This window comes from Podarcis erhardii, assembly GCF_964252035.2.
Source record: "Podarcis erhardii genome assembly, chromosome: 8".
Classification (NCBI taxonomy): Eukaryota; Metazoa; Chordata; class Lepidosauria; order Squamata; family Lacertidae; genus Podarcis; species Podarcis erhardii.
The window spans coordinates 90,687,236-90,708,272 of record NC_138499.1 but is presented as its reverse complement, the minus strand read 5'-3'; the positions used below and the strand labels follow the sequence as shown (position 1 = coordinate 90,708,272).

Genomic DNA, 21,037 nt, shown 5'->3' with positions numbered 1-21,037 from the left:
AGGGAGGTCGCCTCAGTGCTGTTAATGCAGCAGTTTGACTTCATCCCTGGAGGCACACTTCATTGTCTCTCGAGACTGTTGGATGCCAACAACATTATTTATTTATATCCCGCCTTTTCCCTTACACGGATTCAAGGCGGCTTACAAATAAAATAGAAACAGCTTAAAACTGTGACTTTTTATCGTGCCAGATAAACTCACTAATAAGCTATTGCCATTCTTTTGTGTCTTTTACCTGACGGGAGGCTAGAATTAGCCTTGATAAAATATTCGCTTCTGGTAATGGAAATACATCGCCAAAAAAAGAACAATTTTCCCCATCCTTTCATGTTTTTCTTCATGCATTATTAAGCTTGAAAGGAGTAAAGAGAATTAGTAGCATAATTGGAAGCTAGAATTAGGAAGTTAAATTTATCCAAATAAATGAAATGAAAATTGATAGAATAAAATTTATCAATAAAATTCAATATATAAGAAATAAGAAAGCAATAAAAATACAATTAAAAATCATACAGCAGCTAGCACAACAGAAGTCGGTCTGTCAAGACTTGGCAATATTCAAGTGGTCTTTGAGAAGAAAAGTTTGTGAATCACTGGACTAGCGTCTCTAGTTAATAAAAGCATATGCCATTATACCATTGTTTGTTTTTAATGCACCACAAAACTCTTTGTTAGTGCAGTGGTACCTCGGGTTACATACGCTTCAGGTTACAGACTCCGCTAACCCAGAAATAGTACCTCGGGTTAAGAACTTTGCTTCAGGATGAGAACAGAAATTGCACGGTGGCGGCATGGCAGCAGCGGGAGGCCCCATTAGCTAAAGTGGTGCTTCAGGTTAAGAACCGTTTCAGGTTAAGAACGGACCTCTGGAACGAATTAAGTACTTAACCCAAGGTACCACTGTATTGATCTGTGTTTCTCAAATGCCATTTGACTCAAGAGATCTCCCCGCCGTTCCCCAGTCAGAAAACTATTTCCCCATGCCTTTGCAAAGGAAAGTAAAGGGGGTAGGGAATAATTTGGAAAGATCTGGTTTCAACTTTACCATATTTTCAGTTGGAATTTTGTGGGATGTGGTTATATTCTACTTTGAAAAGGGAAAGATGACATATTTACATATTTATAGTTGCATACAAATAGTAGAGGGATTGAGAACTTACTGGCCAATCAAGCGCTCCTCATACTTGCATGGCGCAGCAGGACTCTGTTTCACCCAAGTAATCTGGATTTTGTATTTTGAGTGATTCCCAGGAGATAGTAGTGGAAATGGATTTGGAATGATGGATTACTGGCAGGTGGAGGAAACAACAATTCAAACTTCAGGCTTTTTATTGTAATAAATATATTGATATTTTCAAAATTATGTAATGTAAAGGCTTTTATAATTTTCCCTGTTGGTTACTCGAGAGATTTCTGGAAATTATAATGTTTATGTATCGTGGAGCTTTCCCACCATAACATGTTCCATATATCCGTAGAAAAAGCTTTCATCTACTGAAGAAAAATTCTAAATTGTTGAGAGAGCTGAAAAACTTGGACTCAAGGCAATGGTGAGTTAAGTTTTTAGCTAGGCAACTACTAATGGATACATTTACAGAATGAGGTCCAGTTTATTATTTTATGTTTATGGAAAACTGAAATGTGTTAGGTTTATTTTTATTTAAATATTATATGTTGTTGTAGCTGGTCTAATTTAAATAGGAATTGTAAGTGGGTATTTTTGAAGAAATTCCATATTAGAACACATTTGATCCTTAAACAATTTTGGATTGGCTTCAAGTACTAAATTTGTGGAGGGTCTAAATTTTAACTTTGACTCAGTTTGTTGAAAAAGTATGAAGAAAAGCTTAAGATGTAGAATTTGGGGTGTAAACTAAGCGTAAACTAGAGCTCTCCAAGCAGTATTTTGGCCCAGGGTCAACAGCACGATGCCCATGAAGCCTCTAAAATTCATAAGCGCCAACCTGGTACCTGTGAGTCCTTTCCCTGGTGTCCTTGAAGCCTCTAAAATCCCCTGCTCCCTTCATCATGAGATGGGGGGGGGGCGTGTTTCTGTCCTGAAAAGTACATAGAGCTGAAGAAGGAAGTTGGAAGAATGATACTCTTTCCCACTTCCTCTTTCAGCTCTTTTTCAAGGCTCAGATTAATTCTCTTGAATCTGATTTTGACATAAATCTCTTGGAAAAGCACAGTGTATATATGTGCGCTTTCACTCTACGCGGAAGACTAAAGCTCACTGGTAGGGCATCTGTTTTCCTAAATAAGGTCCCAGGTTGAATCCCCAGCAACTCCAGGCAGGACTGGAAAAAGATTCCCCACCTGAAATCCTGTAGAGTTTCTGCCTGTCAGTGTAGACAATTCTGAGCTACATAAACCAATGGTCTGCAGTGGTATAAGGTGGCTTAGTAAGTTCCTGTGTTCTACTCCTCCTGTCATTTGAAGAGAGGGTGATCCAGGACAGGGCGCTATAAGTGACCAGGACTGGTGGCTCCCATTTGCACTCACTCAAAAATCCTATTTTGGTCAATTTAGGGTGCAAAGATCTAATTGAATTAAGCAGTACCAAATATGAATTTGGTGAGGTAGATGTTTTCTAAAATAAAGGAACAAAAGGAGTCTTAGCAATAATTAATAGCATATTATTCCACAATAAAGATTCACTACATACATAATATGAAAGCCAGATTTAAATAGAGGGCAGAAATGGGAAAACAATTCCATTACAATTGAAGACCTCAAATGTAAGTAGCACACTGTTCTTTAGGCACCTCCTTCAGTATATGCACTCAAAAATTGTGGCATGTTGCAGCATATGCCAATAGCTGCATTCTTGGTAACCCATCTTATGTAGCTTCTTAACCATGACATTGCATTTGCCTACAATGTGGGTGCTACTGACTCCTTGTGGAGCCTATCTTAGCAGAGCCCTTCTTGTAGACCTTTGGCTGACTTCCCTTGCATTACTATCTGCTACACCTCTTATTCAGAAAGTTTGGTCCTGGGCCCAACTGCACATAGGAACTGCATCCCTATTGTGAGTAAGGAGGCCAGATTGTGGCTCTCTGGCAGTTTCTAAGAATCAACTATATTTTTTCTGCTTTTATGAATATCATTGATTTACTATTTTATTTGATAATATTCAGTTAAGATTTACTCAGAGTGGACTAATTAAAATTAATGTGCCTAGCTTATATGTGTTAATTAATTTCAGTGAGTCTACCCTGGGTAAAATTTAGTTAAATACTGTATTCTTTAAATGATCTTAAAATATGGTCACGTAGGCAGCATTTGCACACCACACAAAACCAAGGTTTAGTAAGATGTACCTGATGGGGAACAAGTTGCAGCAAACTTTTGCCACATGTGCTCCAAATTGCCCACTCTTCCTGTTATTTGGCCTTGAGGTGGATTTTGGCAGCATTTCCATTTCCATCCTTCTTGGCATGTTGTGTTGTCTGGACCAGGGACTTGAGAGTCTGGACCTAACTTGAGAGTTTCAACAAGCCAGGTTTATTGGCTGTTTTAGAAATTGACTGCAGCTCGAGAGAAGTCACAATCCCTGGTCCAATCAACATGACAAGCCAAGATTTAAGACAGCAGAGATTGGGGCACATGAGTAGAATAGAGGGAAGGAGGATGTGCAGTGTGGTTCCTTCCTGTGCCTGCATGTGTCACTAAATTATAGATTAGCATTACATGCAGATGCAAACAAAGAGAGTTTTCGTTTTAGAGTGATTTGTGCAAATTGCTGTATGTGAAAGTTGGGTATGGTCAGCCGGCCACCATTATACTTTTATCTCAGTTTATTTCACTAGAGTTCACTCCTATTTTCATTGGTAGTTGCAGCTGAAAATCCATACTTTACTCTTTTGTAAGCCTGATGCATTTAAGTATTTATTTTTAAGTGTTTTAATTTCACTGCCATGTTTTATATCACTTCAGTGTTTGTCACCCTGGACTCCTTTGAGAAAGATGAGATAAAAATTTAATAAATAAAATAATAATAATAATAATAATTTATTATTTGTACCCCGCCCATCTGGCTGGGTTTCCCCAGCCACTCTGGGCGGCTTCCATAAAAACCAGAAATACACTAAAATATCACAGATTAAAAACTTCCCTGAACAGGGCTGCCTTAAATACAGTACTGCAAGACACCAGGGCCAAAAAAATCAGAGTGATGTTTTTTTATTAAAAAATGGCTCAAAATTTGGAGCATCGTGGTGAAGAGGGTAAAATTTGGGTGTGGGGAGGATGGTAGGTGGCACATGGTATGAGTATCTTGTGAGGGGATGTTTCTGCCTCTGGCAGCGGAGCTCCTATCAGCAGCCACTCTTTTATCTCTGAATTCCCTGGACGTAGTGTTGTTCAAAAGCATTTCAGGAAAGAAATGGCTGCTGCCGCTTTCCCCCAACCCTGTGTCTAGGCCATTCAGGTGGGAAAGTGGAAGCTACCAACTCCACCCTTGCTGTGGGTAAGTTCACTTTCCCCTGAAAATCATTCAAAAACATTTTAGCGTGACCCTACTTCATATCACGTGTCATTTTCAGAATATTCACATATTTACAAAAATCAATGTTAATAGTTTCATTTATGGTTGCTTTGGGTTTTTTGTTATTTCCAATTGCAGCCGGGAAACTCACAAGATTGCAGTATTTTACATTGCTGAAGGACAGGAAGATAAATGTTCAATATTGTCCAATTCAAAAGGAAGCCAAGCATATGAAGAGTTTGTTGCTGGTCTTGGCTGGGAGGTAATTATTAGCCAAATATTTAATTTTGAAGTGATAAAATCAGTGTCAGCCCATGAATTAATTGTCATATTTGGAGCAATGGAGCAACTTCTCAACTGTTTGGCAGTTGCCCACTTATTCTTGCAATGCATGGCTTGCAGGGCCAGTGGCAGACTTGAAGTAGAGCCTAAACAAACATGCCAGGGACCAGAGGCACTGACTTGGGCCCCAGATTGTGAAAACCCAGTGGCCCTTGTGCTGGAAGTTGGGCTCCATGCTTGGCCGCCACAGCAGCTGGGTGGGGGCCTCCGCCGCAGGGCCTCCATTGGGGCTGCAGGTGGGCTTCCACAAGTGTGGCTGTGGCAGGCCTCAGCGGGGCCTCATGGTGGAGGCCTTGGCCTGGTTGTTGCGGCAGGGATGGGGCAAGCAGGCGGTGGAGCACACATCTTCAACATTGGGTGGGAGGCTTGGCCCCTGCTTAAAAAGATTGTGGAGGCCAAGGTTCCCGTGAAGATGGCTCCTATGCCAGGTCCTGACACCAGGTCCTGACACATGACAGCTTGGCTCTCTTACTGGAACATGGGATGTGGCTTGTTTGATGACATATTTTGAACTGTGGCTTCTGTGATAAACAGGTCTGGGGGCAGCTGATCTGTGAGAGATTCTATTCTGTTGGCCCTATGCATTTATGATTTCTGTTTCGGGGGAAATGTTACTTATTATTAAGCTGCATCAATGCTCATGGTGCTTTACAGAGTAGCATAAAACAATGAAGGCCCTTGCTCTGCAGGGACTAAAATGTAAATTATAGTTGCTGAAGTAAGCTTCAGAAGTGAACTTCATGTTACGCACTCTATTGTTGAGATCACTGAAATATACAATTGTATGATTTTTAGACACAAGAAAAACACAAAAATGATTCAATTTCAGAGGCTATCTTTGTCAAACAGTTCAATGAAAGACTAAGAAACTTTTTTTAATAATGTATTTTTGAGAAGTTAAGTGTTCATAAAAATACTACATTTTAATATGCAGCAAACAATACCTCTATCTCCAGTGTTAGAATTGTCACTAAATGTAAATTCTAAACCTTTTTGCATGGAGATGCCCCATTAGTTTAATTGGAATTTCTTAGGATTGCAGATTGAGAGTAAATTCTTTGTTTTTACTTGATTAATTAAGGTTGATCTTTCAACTCACTGTGGATTTATGGGGGGCCTTCAGCGTAATGGCAGCACAGGCCAAACGGCACCATATTATGCTACATCCACTGCAGAAGTGATTTTCCATGTTTCTACACGAATGCCCTCTGATTCAGATGACTCACTGACCAAAAAGGTAAGCATAGAACTAAAAGTCCTACAATATAGTGTTCATTTAAATATATTTGTTGTGGATCATGTGGACAGGGAAATTTTCAAATGTTTTATGCAGAACTTGAATTGCACAGAAATTGGTTCAGAACTTAAATAAAATGGCATACTTCGGAGGTGCTTGTTTGCTTAATTTCATTTCTATACCACTTCATCTCAAAGCAGTTTACAACAACATTAAAACATCAAATAAAACAATCCAGAGTAAAACATTACTGAAGATAATATAACAAATATAAAGTATACATTCAAACCAACATACCGTATTTTTCGTCCCATAGGGCGCACCGGCCCATAGGACGCACCTAGTTTTTTTGGGGGGGGAAATAAAGGGAAATTTTTCCCCTTTATTTCCCCCCAAAACCAGGTCGGGGAATCCAAACCAGGTTGGGGAACAGCGGGATGGCGGCGCTCCGCCTCCCCGCTGTCCCCCGAGCTTGTGGGCTGCTGCCTGCAAGCCTTGTGAGCCCGCAGGAACTTCCGCCGGGCTTGCAAGGCTTGCGGATAGCTTCCTGAAGCCTGCATTCGCCCCATAGGATGCACACACATTTCCCCTTCGTTTTTGGAGGGGGAAAAGTGCGTCCTATAGGGCGAAAAATATGGTAATTAACAAGAAACTAAAATATTATCTTAAACATTTCAAATGAAAGCATTACTAAAGGAAGTCAAATATAAAATGCACATTTAAAACAGTATAATTGACAACAGGATAACGTATTATCAACAGCATAGAACATAACTGCTGCTGTTGCTGCCATTCCTGTCATGGTGGTTCATGGCAGGCAGCGGCTGTAGAAGCTCAAGCCCAATGACCTGGGTCTGTACTCATGGTGATTTAGAAGTCTTTCTAAATCTGCTGCCATTTGATTCTTAATATGAAGCATAGTCACCTTTTCTTTATTTAAAAGACAAAAGTCCTTCTCAAGCTGTGCAATATGTTCTTTCTGTCAAGGTATCTGAGAATCTCTCTGTTGTAAAGACTCAGTGAGATACCTGTAAGGCTGTTGTACTTGGTTCAACAACGAATTACCTCTGTCCCGCACTTGTGAAATTTGGGCAGCTTGTTCCTTCTGATGCTTCAGATCTTTTACAAGCAATGTAAAAGATGTACATAAAAGCAAGAATCAAATGAAATCCTTCCCCCTCCATTCACAAAAGCTCTTCCACCTCAAAAGTCACAGTAATGGCAGGTTCCAAAGTGCTCCTTGTGGGAGCCGTTATGCTCCCTTTTCTCCCAAAGAACAGAAGACTGGTACAATCTCTGTACAGGTATAAATGCTGCTAGTGCAGCAGCAGCCAACAAAGTGTTCTCTAGATGTTGTTGTATTACAACTCCCTTCATACACTGCCTTAGCACTACTCTTGCATCCTCTTAAAGGGGTGGGACTTTGATGTGGCCAGGACACATTGGACAAGGGAAACTATCACAGTTGAGCACACATTCATAGAAGCATAGAATTGTAGAGTTAGAAGGTACACCTAGGGTCATCTAGTCCAACCCCCTGCTATGCAGGAATCTCAGCCAAAGCATCCAGGACAGGTGGTCATTCAACCTCTGCTTAAAAACTTCCAAGGAAGGAGAGTCCGCCTCCGCCCGAGGGAGACTGTTCCACTGTTGAAAAGCTCTCACGGTCAGAAAGTAGACTATAATGTAATAGGCACCTTTTATTACCCTGTTTATTTTTTAACTGATTTTTCAGTTAGTGTAAAAATGCTTTTCCAGCTACATTTTTTACAATATTAGAAAAAAATCAACTTGAATTAAAGTGTGTTATAGCACCATAACACTATGATGCCTTTTAAAACAACAACAACAATCCTTTCCAGAGATTGCCTTTTCAAGAATGTGGCTAGTGGCAATGGCAGAAAAGAGTGTTTTTCATCATGTGCATGGAGCTTTAGTTGACAACTCCGTTAAATTGGACTTTCCCACCCACATCAGCTGGTGTAGATGGAACATAGAAAGATGAGCATACTCAGAAAGTATGATATAACCTGTCATGTGGAAGCCCAGTTGCAATTCCATTTGTAGCTGACAGTGAAAGAGCAATAATTATTAATGCTGGACACCACCACCACCCCAGCCAATCTGGAAGTTGGCACTATCTACAAACCTTCCGATGCCAGTTCCTGAAACTGCAACATCAGATTTTCACAGGAAAAAGAGGAAAAAAGTAATGTTCCCAAGCAGTAATGGCATGTGCCCCAAGGCAGCACTGGAAAACGAAAGTCTCTTCCATCTGTTGTTGCAGAACTGTTTACAGGAGGGACACAGATCCTCATAAAAGGCACTCCACATATTGTGGCTTTTCCTACTTACCTTTGCTTTCTTTAATAGTATTTCTTTGTCTGCTCTTTCAAACCACTCTAATCCTCTTTTGGGCTGGCTGTATAAATGCCACAAACAATGAACCAGAGAGTGAAATCTCCCCTTCCCCCACTCCAGCTGCTTCTGTCTCTTGCAAAACAAGTGATTAAACAAGGAAGCATTCTCCATTTCACACCTTTAGCCGGTATATTTTCTAAAAACCACAATACCCACCATCATTTCAAAAATGAAAATAGGGACACACTCAGGAGTGCCAACTTGGCACCGCGACCATGGGCCATGGGGGCCATGCCCGAAATTTGTGGGTGCCTGGCCCCTTCTTGGGGAATTTAGTGGGTGCTCAGGCTTCCAGGGCCCCAGGGAGTTGGGACCTATGGTCACTCTTATGCACATGAACACCCAAAGATCATTGATTAGAACTACCCACATACTACATTTACACAGAAGCTCTTCTCTGCATTGACCTCTCCTGACTTCTTTGCAGTTTCTTATTTTAAAACAATGTTTAATTTTACACTTTAACTTTGATTTACATATTATAGTCATTACAAATTACACTCAGCAGTGCTTACTATCTGGATAAGGAGCAATGAAAAATTGTGAACCCTGGTGCACGTGTGCATACAATTACAAGATAATTAAAAAAACAAATTGAGAATAGTTATTTACTAAGGTCAGGTATAAGAAAATTAAATCATACGTTGATTGCACTCTGTTAACTAGCACAAAACACTGTGTCAAAGTTTATTTTCAGGAGTCTGGTGACTGTAATTTAATTCTGATTATTTTCAATCAGATGTTTGGAAGCTGAAGCTGGCACTTTTAAGACTGCTTTGGGGTTTTTAGTAAGGTATATTTAATATATCTCTGAGTCTTTTGCGCTGTTCAGGTAATAACTTGCACTCTAACCAGTTTTGTGTCCTGTTTTTTCTTTGCCCGTTTCCAAGCATAATAAGCAAAATTCTGAACAACTTGCTTAGCTGACAAACTCAATAGCATGACAGAAGGTCATACCACCTGCCGGCCAGAAAAGCTGCCTTTAAATGTGACCATTCTGCAGCAGGCGGCATATTTTGTGACCCACAGAATAAGACAGATGTCATAGCAATAATTATTAGAGATTCTATTTTTAATGAAAAGTAGTTGTTCCCACATGTGTTTTGTAAAATAAGTAGAGAATTCTAATGAATGTATATTGTCATAAAGTGAAATAATTAGGAACATATCCTAATACATATGCTAGTACAGGGTAACATATTTAGAAATCACATTTTTGTGCTTAAAAATATATAATACATGGTGTTAGCTGCAAAATGATTGTCATTACTGAAATATTTTTTTCTTTTGAAAATAAGACATATTCAGCAATACCTTTTGGAATCCAATGATTTATCATTATGAATAGTATTACTGTTGCATCCAGACATCCTGCAGCCACAATGGAAATGAATAGTAATAGCAACATCCTAATAGTTTCTTGTCAAAGCTGTATGTTGCTTTTTTATATACAATTAGCTGCAAAGAGCTTCTCAGTTCAGAAAGCTGGGTACAACCCCCCACTGAACTCTTGCTCCTTTACTCAAGAAATTCATTAGTTATAGCTAGATTAGATTTTTAGCAGCTAATCTCACTGCTGTAGGGGTTTGCAAAGTGGAGACAGAGCTGTGCTATTGGATTTGTTCAATTCATTTGACTCTAGGACTATAATTGCACTTATGTCTTACAAGGCTTTTTATAGCCTAAGGCTGGCTGGCAGCAGAAAACAAATTGGCAGTGAATACAGTAAGAGTGAAAGGGAATGAAAGGCACACATTATCAGTCTCCAGGCAGTGCTGTTCTGGCAGGAAGTTTCTTGGTTAATTTACAAATAAAACTTCGATTTTAGGATGGGCACTCTGTCAGGCAGACAATGGGGATGTCAGGACTGGCCATTACTCAGTAAAAGTAGCAGCCATGCCTACCCCAAGCAGAAGTTCTTCAATCACACAGACAACTCCTTTCTGGAGCCAGCTGGCTCTGTAATGCAATTAGTTGGAAAAGGAGGTCAGACTATTAGGTGTGTATACCATGACCACTGTTAGCATTGGTGTGTTGCCTGGGAGGCATGTTGCAGGATAGCTGAAGCAGAGTGCTTTTAATGCTATTTAATTAAGTAGGATATGTGGAATGTCACACAACTAGGTTCTGAACATGCAGTTTTTTCATAAGACTTGAAGAAATCCACCCCCCCCCCAGTAAATTACAGTTAGATTCTGATGTACAGATGGTAGCTGAGGAAATTAAGTCAGGACATGATTAATAGTAAAATTCAGATTAGATTCAATCAGAATGATCGACCTTTGGCATGTGAACACTCACTTTTATCTAATCCTGAAACATTAAAAACCTAAGGCTGCTTACGCATGTAGTTAAAAATGTAGGTATATATTATTTCTCCTTTTAATGTTATCTGCAATTTAGAATTAATACTTCCCTATGAGCATTCTATAAAACTTGTAAAAGTGACACTGAGCGACTCCTGAGCTCATTCACACATCACTTAAAACCATAGTTCACCTTTTAACCATAGTTTAGTTTCGCACGCTAGTGTGTGCTGGGGCATCTCTCCTTCCCTGCTGCTGCTGCTGCTCCCACACTGCCAGGAGGTAAACCATGGTCTGGCCTTGAGTTGCGTCTGAACCCAGCCTTGTGCCTTGTTTCTCTCCAAAGAAACTGCAAGCCATAGTCAAGTTTGTCCTTGGAGATTAGAGCAGTATTTTATTCTTGAAACTACCATGTGATCTGCATAATTAGTTAATAATTTGCATGGTATTTGCATAATGTGCAAATTAAGCTATCCAAATTTGAGGTACTGGAATATAGCAGATACCAGCTTTTCTACACATTCTTAGTACAGTGGTGCCCCGCAAGACGAATGCCTCGCAAGACGAAAAACTCGCTAAATGAAAGAGTTTTCCGTTTTTGAGGTGCTTCGCAAGACGAATTTCCCTATGGGCTTGCTTCGCAAGACGAAAACGTCTTGCGAGTTCTAGCGAGTTTTTTCCCTCCCCCCCTTTTTCTAAGCCGCTAAACCGCTAATAGCGCTAATCCGCTAATGGCCGTGCTTTGCAAGACGAAAAAACCGCAAGACGAAGAGACTCGTGGAACGAATTAATTTTGTCTTGCGAGGCACCACTGTATAATTCTTGGCTGATGAGGGGTTTAAGTCATATTCAAATTAGAATCATAGCTACTACACCCAACTGATTTATAGTACAGTTGACACTTATTTTAATATGTCAGATAGATACATTTTACTCTAAAACTTATGCTGTTAACCACACTTAAGGTCTAATGAAACTAAGCTGGGTTTAATTTTCTTCCTCCTAGTTAAACTTTGTACATCTGAAAAACATGTCTTCCCATTGGAAATCTTATTGCACAACAGGACTTTAAGTTTCTCAACTTCCTCTTCTAGGCCCCATGTGCCTCCAAACTCAGTTCAGTGGACGCCACAGTCCTCCAGAGCACATTACTGGGGCACATGGGGGGAGGGAGAGAAGAAGCCTCCTTCTGCAACTAGACATCCACTCACACTATATTAGATTCCACCCTCAGAATTTTCAGTTTTCATCAAAATATTCTGGTTTCAGCTACTGTATTCTGCAATATATAAGGACCCTGAAAATATCCAGTTTCCATGGCAAGCAAGTGAAGAACTAGCTTCTTCAGTATCATGTTATCTTTTATTCCCAACCAACTGCTTTTGAATTAGCCCAAGGTGTGTGCACTAAGTGAATGTTTCTGGTTTTAAACCTATGCTTCCGACCTTGAAAGTCAGCCTTTTATGAATAGCACCATACTAATATAACATAATCCTACAAGCTGATCTGGATTTCACTCAAAATCAGTTTAGTTTTATGACAATGAGCCATAGCAAGGTTCAGTTTTAAATTAAGCACCACTTGTTGTCCAAGCCCAAAAAACTATGGCTAATCAATAGTTTAATTATGGTTTGTTAAAACAAGACAACTTGAAACCATGGCTTATTTAAACAAACAGCAGTTAAGATTAACTATTCATAATGCTAAATTGTGGTTAATATGTAACTGAGGCAAAAGCTTCGATCTCGCAGCCACACAAAAGGAGGAGAGGAGACTTTGGAACTTGCTCCTGCACATTCTCATAACTCATAATTGTCCTAGTTTGATGTACTTCTAAACTACAGTTTAATCTCTCTAGCCAGGGTCCCATAAATATTTTGAATAAGATGGATTCCCTTAAGGAGAAAATGTACAATTTTCTTTACTGATGCATTATTCCGTTTGTCCAACTTCTCAAGTTGTGTTCATCACCCTGATTAATAGCAAGCCAATTTGCCGTTTCAGCTTCGTCACTTGGGAAATGATGAGGTTCATATTGTGTGGTCTGAGCACACCAGAAATTATCGCAGGGGTATTATACCAACAGATTTTGGAGATGCTTTAATTATTATTTATCCAATGAAGAATCACATGTTTTTCATAGAGATCACAAAGAAACCAGAGGTATGTTCTTGATTGTTTTATTTTATGTATCATGGCTAGTGTTTATAATAGTGCTCAAAGAAAGCTCAGTTGAAACAAACCCTAAATGCTTTTTCTAAGTTGAATGGGAGCATCTGATGCTGTGTATTCTCACTTTGTATTTATTATAAGAACTTAATGAGTTACATCATCCAGTGTCCCTTGTGCTGAATGAAGGTTTTTTTTAATCCATCCGAGGCTTCCATCAGCAAAATTGGAAGGAAGGTGATTTCCACCAATTCCCCCTCTCCCCTGTAGCCCTTCTTACACCTATACATCATCTTCTCCATAGGATGGTGGGATCTTTCAGAACAGAGTGGGAGGTGGCACAGGTGACTGCAGGGAATTAGTGAAAAGCACTTGTCTCTCCCTTCTGGTGATGGAAGCCTTCACTGGGTCAGAAAGCCTTTCATGAATTAGACAAACGCTACTGGATGCAACCCAGTATGATAAAATGCTTAACAAATGCATAACTTGCACTGCTTGAGTAGCTCTTCACAAAGTGACATAAAAAGTTCAATTTGAGGAAGACATGAATTTGTACTGGAAAATGTGAGGAGGAAACATTCAGGATTGCTTCTCCTACAGCAGAAAGCACAACTTGGACTCCTCTGCTGGGAGAGTTGCCCCCATCCCCTATAAATAGTCATAAACGAATGCAGAAATGTGGAGAACTGAAACTGAGAGAAACCAAAAATGGACAGATCTATCCCTATTCAGGAATTTGAGGTTTTCCACAGAGAGGAAGGAGAACTCTCTAATGATGGAGGAGAACAACCTGTGCGACACAGGCTGTTAAGCTAGAATTGTTTTCTAGACCTCTGGGCTGTCTGGCTGACTACAGACGCAGATGTCACGGACAGAAGCAGGATACTCCTTACTGAAGGGTCTCATGGTGGTTTTTCCACAGGGGCCAAACTAATCTTCCACAGTTCCAGTCCCAGAATCCTTTGATAGGATTTTATCCATAAAATGGTTGGCTCTAGCTAGGCAACCAATCACATAGTCAACAACACAATACATTTCCAGGGGCCTCTTGTGGATGCTGCTCTAGTAGTGCTTTCACCTGAAGCTGCTTTACCCACAAAGGGAGAAAGTGGGCTCAAAGATGCAAAGATGTCCAAGTGCCACTCCTGAAAAAGCCCTACGTCTGGTGCTGTTTCCAAAGCTTTGATTAGAATATATTAATGGGCTTTAGACATGCATGCAGTTATGCATCTTTTTATTCCATTAGAAACCATTGGGAGTATATACTGAATGAAGTTTTAACAGCTACAATCTCAAACCCAATTAAAAACAGCCATTTTTGGATAGGAAGCTCTCATTGTACAGTTGCTGGCCTTGTTTTCCAGTGCCTTCTATCATTTTCCACAGCACAAAACATACTGCAAAACATCCAGATGAGCCTGATTTTCACCTATTCAGCTGTTACAATTTTTACAAAGTTTACACAGATTTTCAGAATTTATCCAAGTAGCCCTATGGCCCTGTTCAATAAGGGGGAAATGTGCAGCTGCCTAATATGCTTTAAGATTATGGCAGACAGGCAAATCCTAGTCAGGCTTCCTGGGTCAGGTCTTGCTGTTACCCTGAGGCATTGGAGCCCCATAGAAAAAGAAAAATAGATACAGATGAAGAAGCAGATGATGTATAGATGACTAAAAGGCAAATGCACTCGGAATAATAAGAGCCAAGCCAGCAGCAGAAAGAAGTGCAGATGCACCTCTCATTGCATCTTAGTGACATGCAATTTTCTTGAATTTATCAATGCCTGTCCTGCCACCCAGTAGTGAAGTCCCTTTTCCCATAAGGATAAAATAACACTTACATCACAGATCAATTCATCAGTTACTGTTATTGAAAAATGTGATTGATTTAGAAAATGTTTTTCATCCATCAGGTTCCCAGAGAGACTTTCATAGGATGAAAGTACTAAAATATAACAATTGTAAACAATAAAACATAATAAATAAAATTCTATTATTGAAGCAGATGGATATAGAAAAATGAAAGTGTTGTCACCTGACACCAAAATGAAAATAACAATGACTCTAAGCTTTCTTGGAGTGGTAAAGCAAAGACATCTGAAATAAAGTAGGAATGAGTCCCTGTAAATTAAGTGGGAACACTTTTGGGTAGACATGCATAGGATTGCACTTTAAACTTTTTCTTTTCTTTTACTGATTGTTTTACTTAACAGTATCATTTTACTACTTTTTATTCAATTTATATACCCTTTTTCTGTACTAGGCTCAATATATGAATATCAAATGCAAAATGAATGCAAAATGTACTACCATAACAGAAAGGCCATGTGTGTGGATGTGTGCTTCCTTTTTGCTAATGTGTTGTGTGTTCAAAGAAGCCATGCTGCAGAAGGAAAAATGCCAAACTGTAAAATTAGTGTTAGTTTGCCTTTTAAAATATAACTATTACAATGCAATAAAACTAATCCAGGTATTTCCAGGGCAAATGTGTCTGACCTTCTGTTCACCAGCTACCGACCCCAGAGTGAATGAAAGAGGCTTGTAGAGAGAAATGACTGTTTGGCTGCAGTCCCTGGTATTTAAATTGTGTTCCCTAATCAGATGAAAAAGCTGTCACTTCTCTGTAAGGTTTCAGGATCCATGGTAACATTTGGCCTTTTATATACATAATGTTAGCCTTTTTGTTTGCATCTAAGGAAAGACACCTGGAGCAATGTTAACATTAACCATTTTAGTATTAATAGCTTCATTATATAAGAATCTCTCATCCAATAGCTGTTACTTCTGTTACATTGCTACAGCGTGTATTGTGTTCATTTTTTATCCTCCTGCTTGGCAACCAGGCAATGATTTGCAAACTTTTTTGTCTTGATTAATTAACCAATATAATTATTGGGAACTGCGATGCAGTCTTTTGCTCAACAAAGCTTCTGAGAGAAAACAATAGTAAGTCTGTCAGTATGAATGCATTCCATGCATCACAGATGCATTAAGATATTCTAAACAATGAGACGAAAAGCTGCCCGCAAAAGCGGACAAAGAATGCCGTGCAGACTCTACATGCTGTGCATACCGCCAGGGACACACGGAGAGTTCCCTGGGACACAGATGCCTCGTTAGATTGCAGTTCGTCATCAGAGATTAATTCTCAGCCATTTGGTACAATAATTTACTCATTCACCAGCTTTTTAAACTATATTGCTTGCTATGGAAGATATGTCTTTGCACTCTCAAGGTTTGTTTAAACTTGATTGTGTTTTCTAATGGGTTATAACAGTATTTTTAAAAATTCTCAATAATTAAAATAGTATAGAAGATGCTATGTGGGGAATCTTAGTTTCATCATGTATTCACATAAAATGTACACAAAACTACTTAAGTGATTTTAAGATCTGAAACAGACATGAGACATACAGTCTCTATTGGAAGCAGTCCTCCTTCTGAGACCAGATGAGTTTCCTATGACACTGGCAATCAGGAACACTCCTGTGCATTTTATTTAGCTTTATATCCTGCTCCATTCCCAAAACTTTCCAAATATATTTTCATGTACCATGTATGTCAAGATGACCTAAAAACATGACAATCAGTTTTAAAATAATATTGAAGTGGCTCTTCTCATTGTGCAGTTTTAGGTGGACACACTAAATAGGGCTAAACTTACCAATTTAGAAATTATCATACATCCTAAAATACCCTTATAAATATTCATAAATTTCCAGTTCAATCCTATGCTGCACTATAGCAGGTCATAGAATTAAAATGCAAGTCAACTTGCTCTAGGCTTGTTGGATAGCCTAGATTCATAGAATCAGAATTGTAGAGTTGGAAGGAACTTCACGGGTCATCCAGTCCAACCCCCTGCAGTGCAGAAACCTCACTTAAAGACAGATGGCCAACCAACCTCTGCTAAAAAAAACTCCAAGGAATGAGAGTCCACCATGTTTGAACAGCTCTTATCATCAGAAAGTTCTTCATGATGTTTAGTCATGATGTTTAGTCTTGTTCCGTATAATTTGATTTGGGTCCTAGCCTCCAGAGCAGGCGAAAACAAGCTTGCTCTATCTTTTATGTGACAGCTCATATCTCCTCTCTGTTCTTACCCAGCCTAAACTCAACTCCCTCAACTGTTTCTCATTAGGCTTGGTTTCCAGACCCTTAATTATCTTGGTCACCTTCCTCTGCACATGTTGCAGCTTGTCAATATCCTTATTAAATTGTGGCACCCAGAACTTGTCACAGTACTCCAAGCGTGGTCTGTCCAAGGCACAAAAGGGTGGTGCTATGACTTCCCTTGATCAGGACACTATACTTCTGTTGATGCAGCCTAGAATGGCATTAGCTTCTTTGGCTGCTGCACCACAATGTCAGCTTATCTTAGTCTTGCATTCTACTAAGTCCCCATGATCCTTTTCACAAGCAATACTGGCAAGCCAGGTGTCCCTCATCTTATATTTGTGCAGCTTGGTCTTCCTGCCTAAGTGTAGAACCTTACATTTGTCCCTACTGAAGTTCATGTTGTTAGTTTTGGCCCAGTTCTCAAATCTGTCTTCTGCAGCATTAGCAACCCCTCCCAGTTTGGTGTCATCTGCAAATTTGATGAGCATCACCTAAATTCCTTTATCCAAGTTGTTTATAAAGATGTTGAACAACAATGGGCTCAGGACCTGTGGCACCTCACTTGTCACCTTTTTCCAGGATGGTGAGGAGCCATTGGTGAGCAGTCTTTGGGTTCGGTCAGTCAACCAGCTAGAAAAACCACCTAACAGTTATCTCATCCAGCCCAGTTTTACCAGCTTCCCTGCAAGAATATCATGGGGGACTTAATCAGAAGCCTTACTGAAATCAAGATACATACGTCCACAGCATTCCCAATCCACCAAGTTTGTAACTACAGTGGTACCTCGGGTTAAGTACTTAATTCATTCCAGAGGTCCGTTCTTAACCTGAAACTGTTCTTAACCTGAAGCACCACTTTAGATAATGGGGCCTCCTCCTGCTGCTGCGCCGCCGGAGCACGATTTCTGTTCTCATCCTGAAGCAAAGTTCTTAACCCGAGGTACTATTTCTGGGTTAGCGGAGCCTGTAACCTGAAGCGTCTGTAACCTGAAGCGTATGTAACCCGAGGTACCACTGTATATAAAAAAATAAATAAAAAGAAGTGAGATTTGTCTGTCAAGACTTGTTTTTGAGAAACCCATGCTAGGTCTCAGTAATCACAGACCAACTGCTTAATTATTTGTCTAGAACCTTTCCAGGTATCAACATCAAGCTGACCGGCCAGTAGTTACCTCGGTCTTCTCCCCCCACCCCCCGTTTTTGATGGTGTGAAAACATTTGACCACTCTCCAGTTTGCCAGGATCTCACCTGCCCTCCAAGAATTCTTAAAGATTATAGACAGAGGCTCTGAGATACACCCGCAAGCTCCTTTAGTAGCTTTAGGGGCAGCTCATCAGGCCCTGGAGATTTGAATTCATTCTAAGTAGCTGGATGTTCCCTTCCTACCTCTTTTCCTTTCTTGGGCTGCAGCTCCCTCCTTGCATCATTTATTCTGTTATCACCAGTAATAACTAGTTTCAGCTCTGATTCAAATACCTTACAATACCTTTAAGACAACATCAAAATACCCCTTCATTCCTCGAGTATTAAAAGGAAAATCATACTACATCCTTAGTCAATACCATAGTCATTCTTGGAAACCCTCTCCAGGACCCTCAGAAAAAAGACAGATTCAAAAAGTTGGAAGAAGCCCACATGAGCAGTTGTCCAATGCCAACATGACATGGCATACCACCCATACTGTATTTAAAGTAGTTATTTTTTAAATCAGACAGTATTGATCTAGTGGCTGTATTCTCCCAAATCCATGTCTATTCCAGATCCATGTCTAGCCCAGATCTCCCTGCCCCTTCTTCATGAAATTATTAAGCTTATCTGACTCAATTTCCAGTAATGGTTGTATTTTAGAAGTCCAGCCTTTGGATTTGGATTTTGGTTTTGCCTTGTTTTCTTAACAATGCTAATAAAGGTAAAGGGACCCCTGACAGTTAAGTCCAGTCGCGAACGACTCTGGGGTTACGGCACTCAACTCGCTTTACAGGCCGAGGGAGCTGGCGGTTGTCCGCAGACAGTTTTTCCGGGTCATGTGGCCAGCATGACTAAGCCGCTTCTGGCACAACGGAACACTGACACCAGCGCAGCGCACAGAAACGCCGTTCACCTTCCCGCCAGAGCAGTACCTATTAATCTACTTGCACTTTTTGGCGTGCTTTCAAAATTTGTGGAAATGTCATTTGTAACCGGAAGTACCACTGTACATGTCTGCCTTATTAGGTTCTATTTAGGATAAATGGGTCTTCTTGGAATAAAATATAATAGAATAAACAAGTCTTCAAACTATAATATCAGTTGCTGCAAGCATTTCTTTAGAAAGTTATTCAATTATAAGGCATCTGAAAAGCTAGTCAGGCTTTTCTTTTAAAAATGTGTTCCAAAGCTAAGTGATAGCTTGCTATTGCATGATAGAACTAACTCTTTGAAAGAATTCTTGTTAGTACTTCATTTCATGAATAATAATAATAATAATTTTTAATTATACCCCGCCCTCCCTAACCAAGGCCGGGCTCAGGGCGGCTAACAAGCAATAATAAAAACAAGTTGAATGAATACAACTTAAAAACAACATTAAAATACAACATTAAAATATTGAAACATTAAAATATTAAAATGTAGCCTCATCGCAGGAGGAGAAAGGAAAAGAAAAAAGAAAGAGGGGGAGGGAATCAATTGACTCCAAGCCAAAGGCCAGGCGGAACAACTCTGTCTTGCAGGCCCTGCGGAAAGAAATCAGATCCCGCAGGGCCCTGGTCTCATGAGACAGAGCATTCCAACAGGCTGGAGCCAGTGCTGAAAAGGCCCTGCCTCTGGTTGAGGCTAGTCTGACTTCCTTAGGGCCCGGGACCTCTAGGGTGTTGGTATTTATGGACCTTGAGGCTCTCCGTGGGGCAGACCGGGAGAGGCGGTCCTGTAGGTACAACAAAATACATATCAAACAAAAATATGAAAAAAGTCTTACACATGAAATGAGTCTGAAAACATTCTTCCATTATTTATACTTTACACCAATGCACTTTTCAAGAGCATTTGTTGCACATGACGTTTCATTTTATATCAAAGTGTAAGTGTGGCCAGTTGCAGTCCTTGGTTTGACACTAGTTGTTTTGAAGATACCACAAATAGGCAGCTTAAACTGAGTAGTTGTTGGGAGTGAGCTATTGGACATTTTTTTAAGTGTTTTAAACTTCTGGTGTGGGTGTGTATGTGTGTACACATACATTTATCTGTATTCAAGTTGAGGAAACATCCAAACCCAGACACTTGTACCCAAAAGATAATACATAAACATTTAAATTGAATCCTTTACACATTTGCTGATAAAAACTACTATGTTACATTATCTCCAGGGTTAGTCTTACTTAGAGTAGATCCATTGAAATTAATGGAAACAACTAACTTAAATTCATTAATTTCAGTAATTCTACTCTGACTTCCCTTAGCCTTTCATCCAGTGATAGATACTGATTTAATCATACAATGCATTTTATTTTGACAGGTACCATTTTTTGGTCCTTTGTTTGATGGGGCAATTGTGACTGCAAAACTGCTACCAAATCTTATCCGGGCCTCGTGCATCAATGCCAGCAGAGCTGTGAAGTCCCTTAAAACTCTGTATCAGAGCTTGTATCCTTTTCTTTGTTTCTAGTTCAGGACTGGGAATTACATCTGTTCACTTTGAGGTAAGTTTTCTACAAGAATATTTGGTTTTGTGAAAGACTCTGCTGAAACCATTAAGTCTTTATTATCAATAGCTACTTGCCATGGTGAGCATCCTCTGAATATCACTTGCAGGGAATCTGCATAGCACTCTGAATATTACTTGGGGAGAGGGCTGTCGCTTCCCCATAGCATCTGGTCGACTACTGTGAATGCAGGAGGCTGGAAGACATGATACAACAGGATTTTTCTTACGTTGAGCAAAAGCAACATTTTTAGAATTATTCATGTTTGATT

General features: G+C 39.8%; 1 protein-coding gene across 8 annotated transcripts in view; it reads left to right on the top strand.

Annotated features, from left to right (window-relative positions):
* Positions 1-21,037, top strand: part of RALGAPA2 (Ral GTPase activating protein catalytic subunit alpha 2) — a 212,114-nt gene that overhangs the window by 126,944 nt on the left and 64,133 nt on the right. For 7 of the 8 annotated variants that reach the window (XR_014159042.1, XM_081872571.1, XM_081872570.1 and 4 more), the window contains 5 exons: positions 1,479-1,550; positions 4,631-4,754; positions 5,916-6,071; positions 12,803-12,961; positions 20,580-20,707. Coding sequence is in view for 7 of the 8 variants with exons in the window: in XM_081872571.1 (XP_081728697.1) it covers positions 1,479-1,550; positions 4,631-4,754; positions 5,916-6,071; positions 12,803-12,961; positions 20,580-20,707 (639 nt within the window). In the remaining variant the exon portion in view is untranslated. Of the gene's footprint in view, positions 1-1,478; positions 1,551-4,630; positions 4,755-5,915; positions 6,072-12,802; positions 12,962-20,579; positions 20,764-20,875; positions 20,971-21,037 lie in introns of those variants that run through there. The other variant, XM_081872575.1, reaches the window with a different exon arrangement.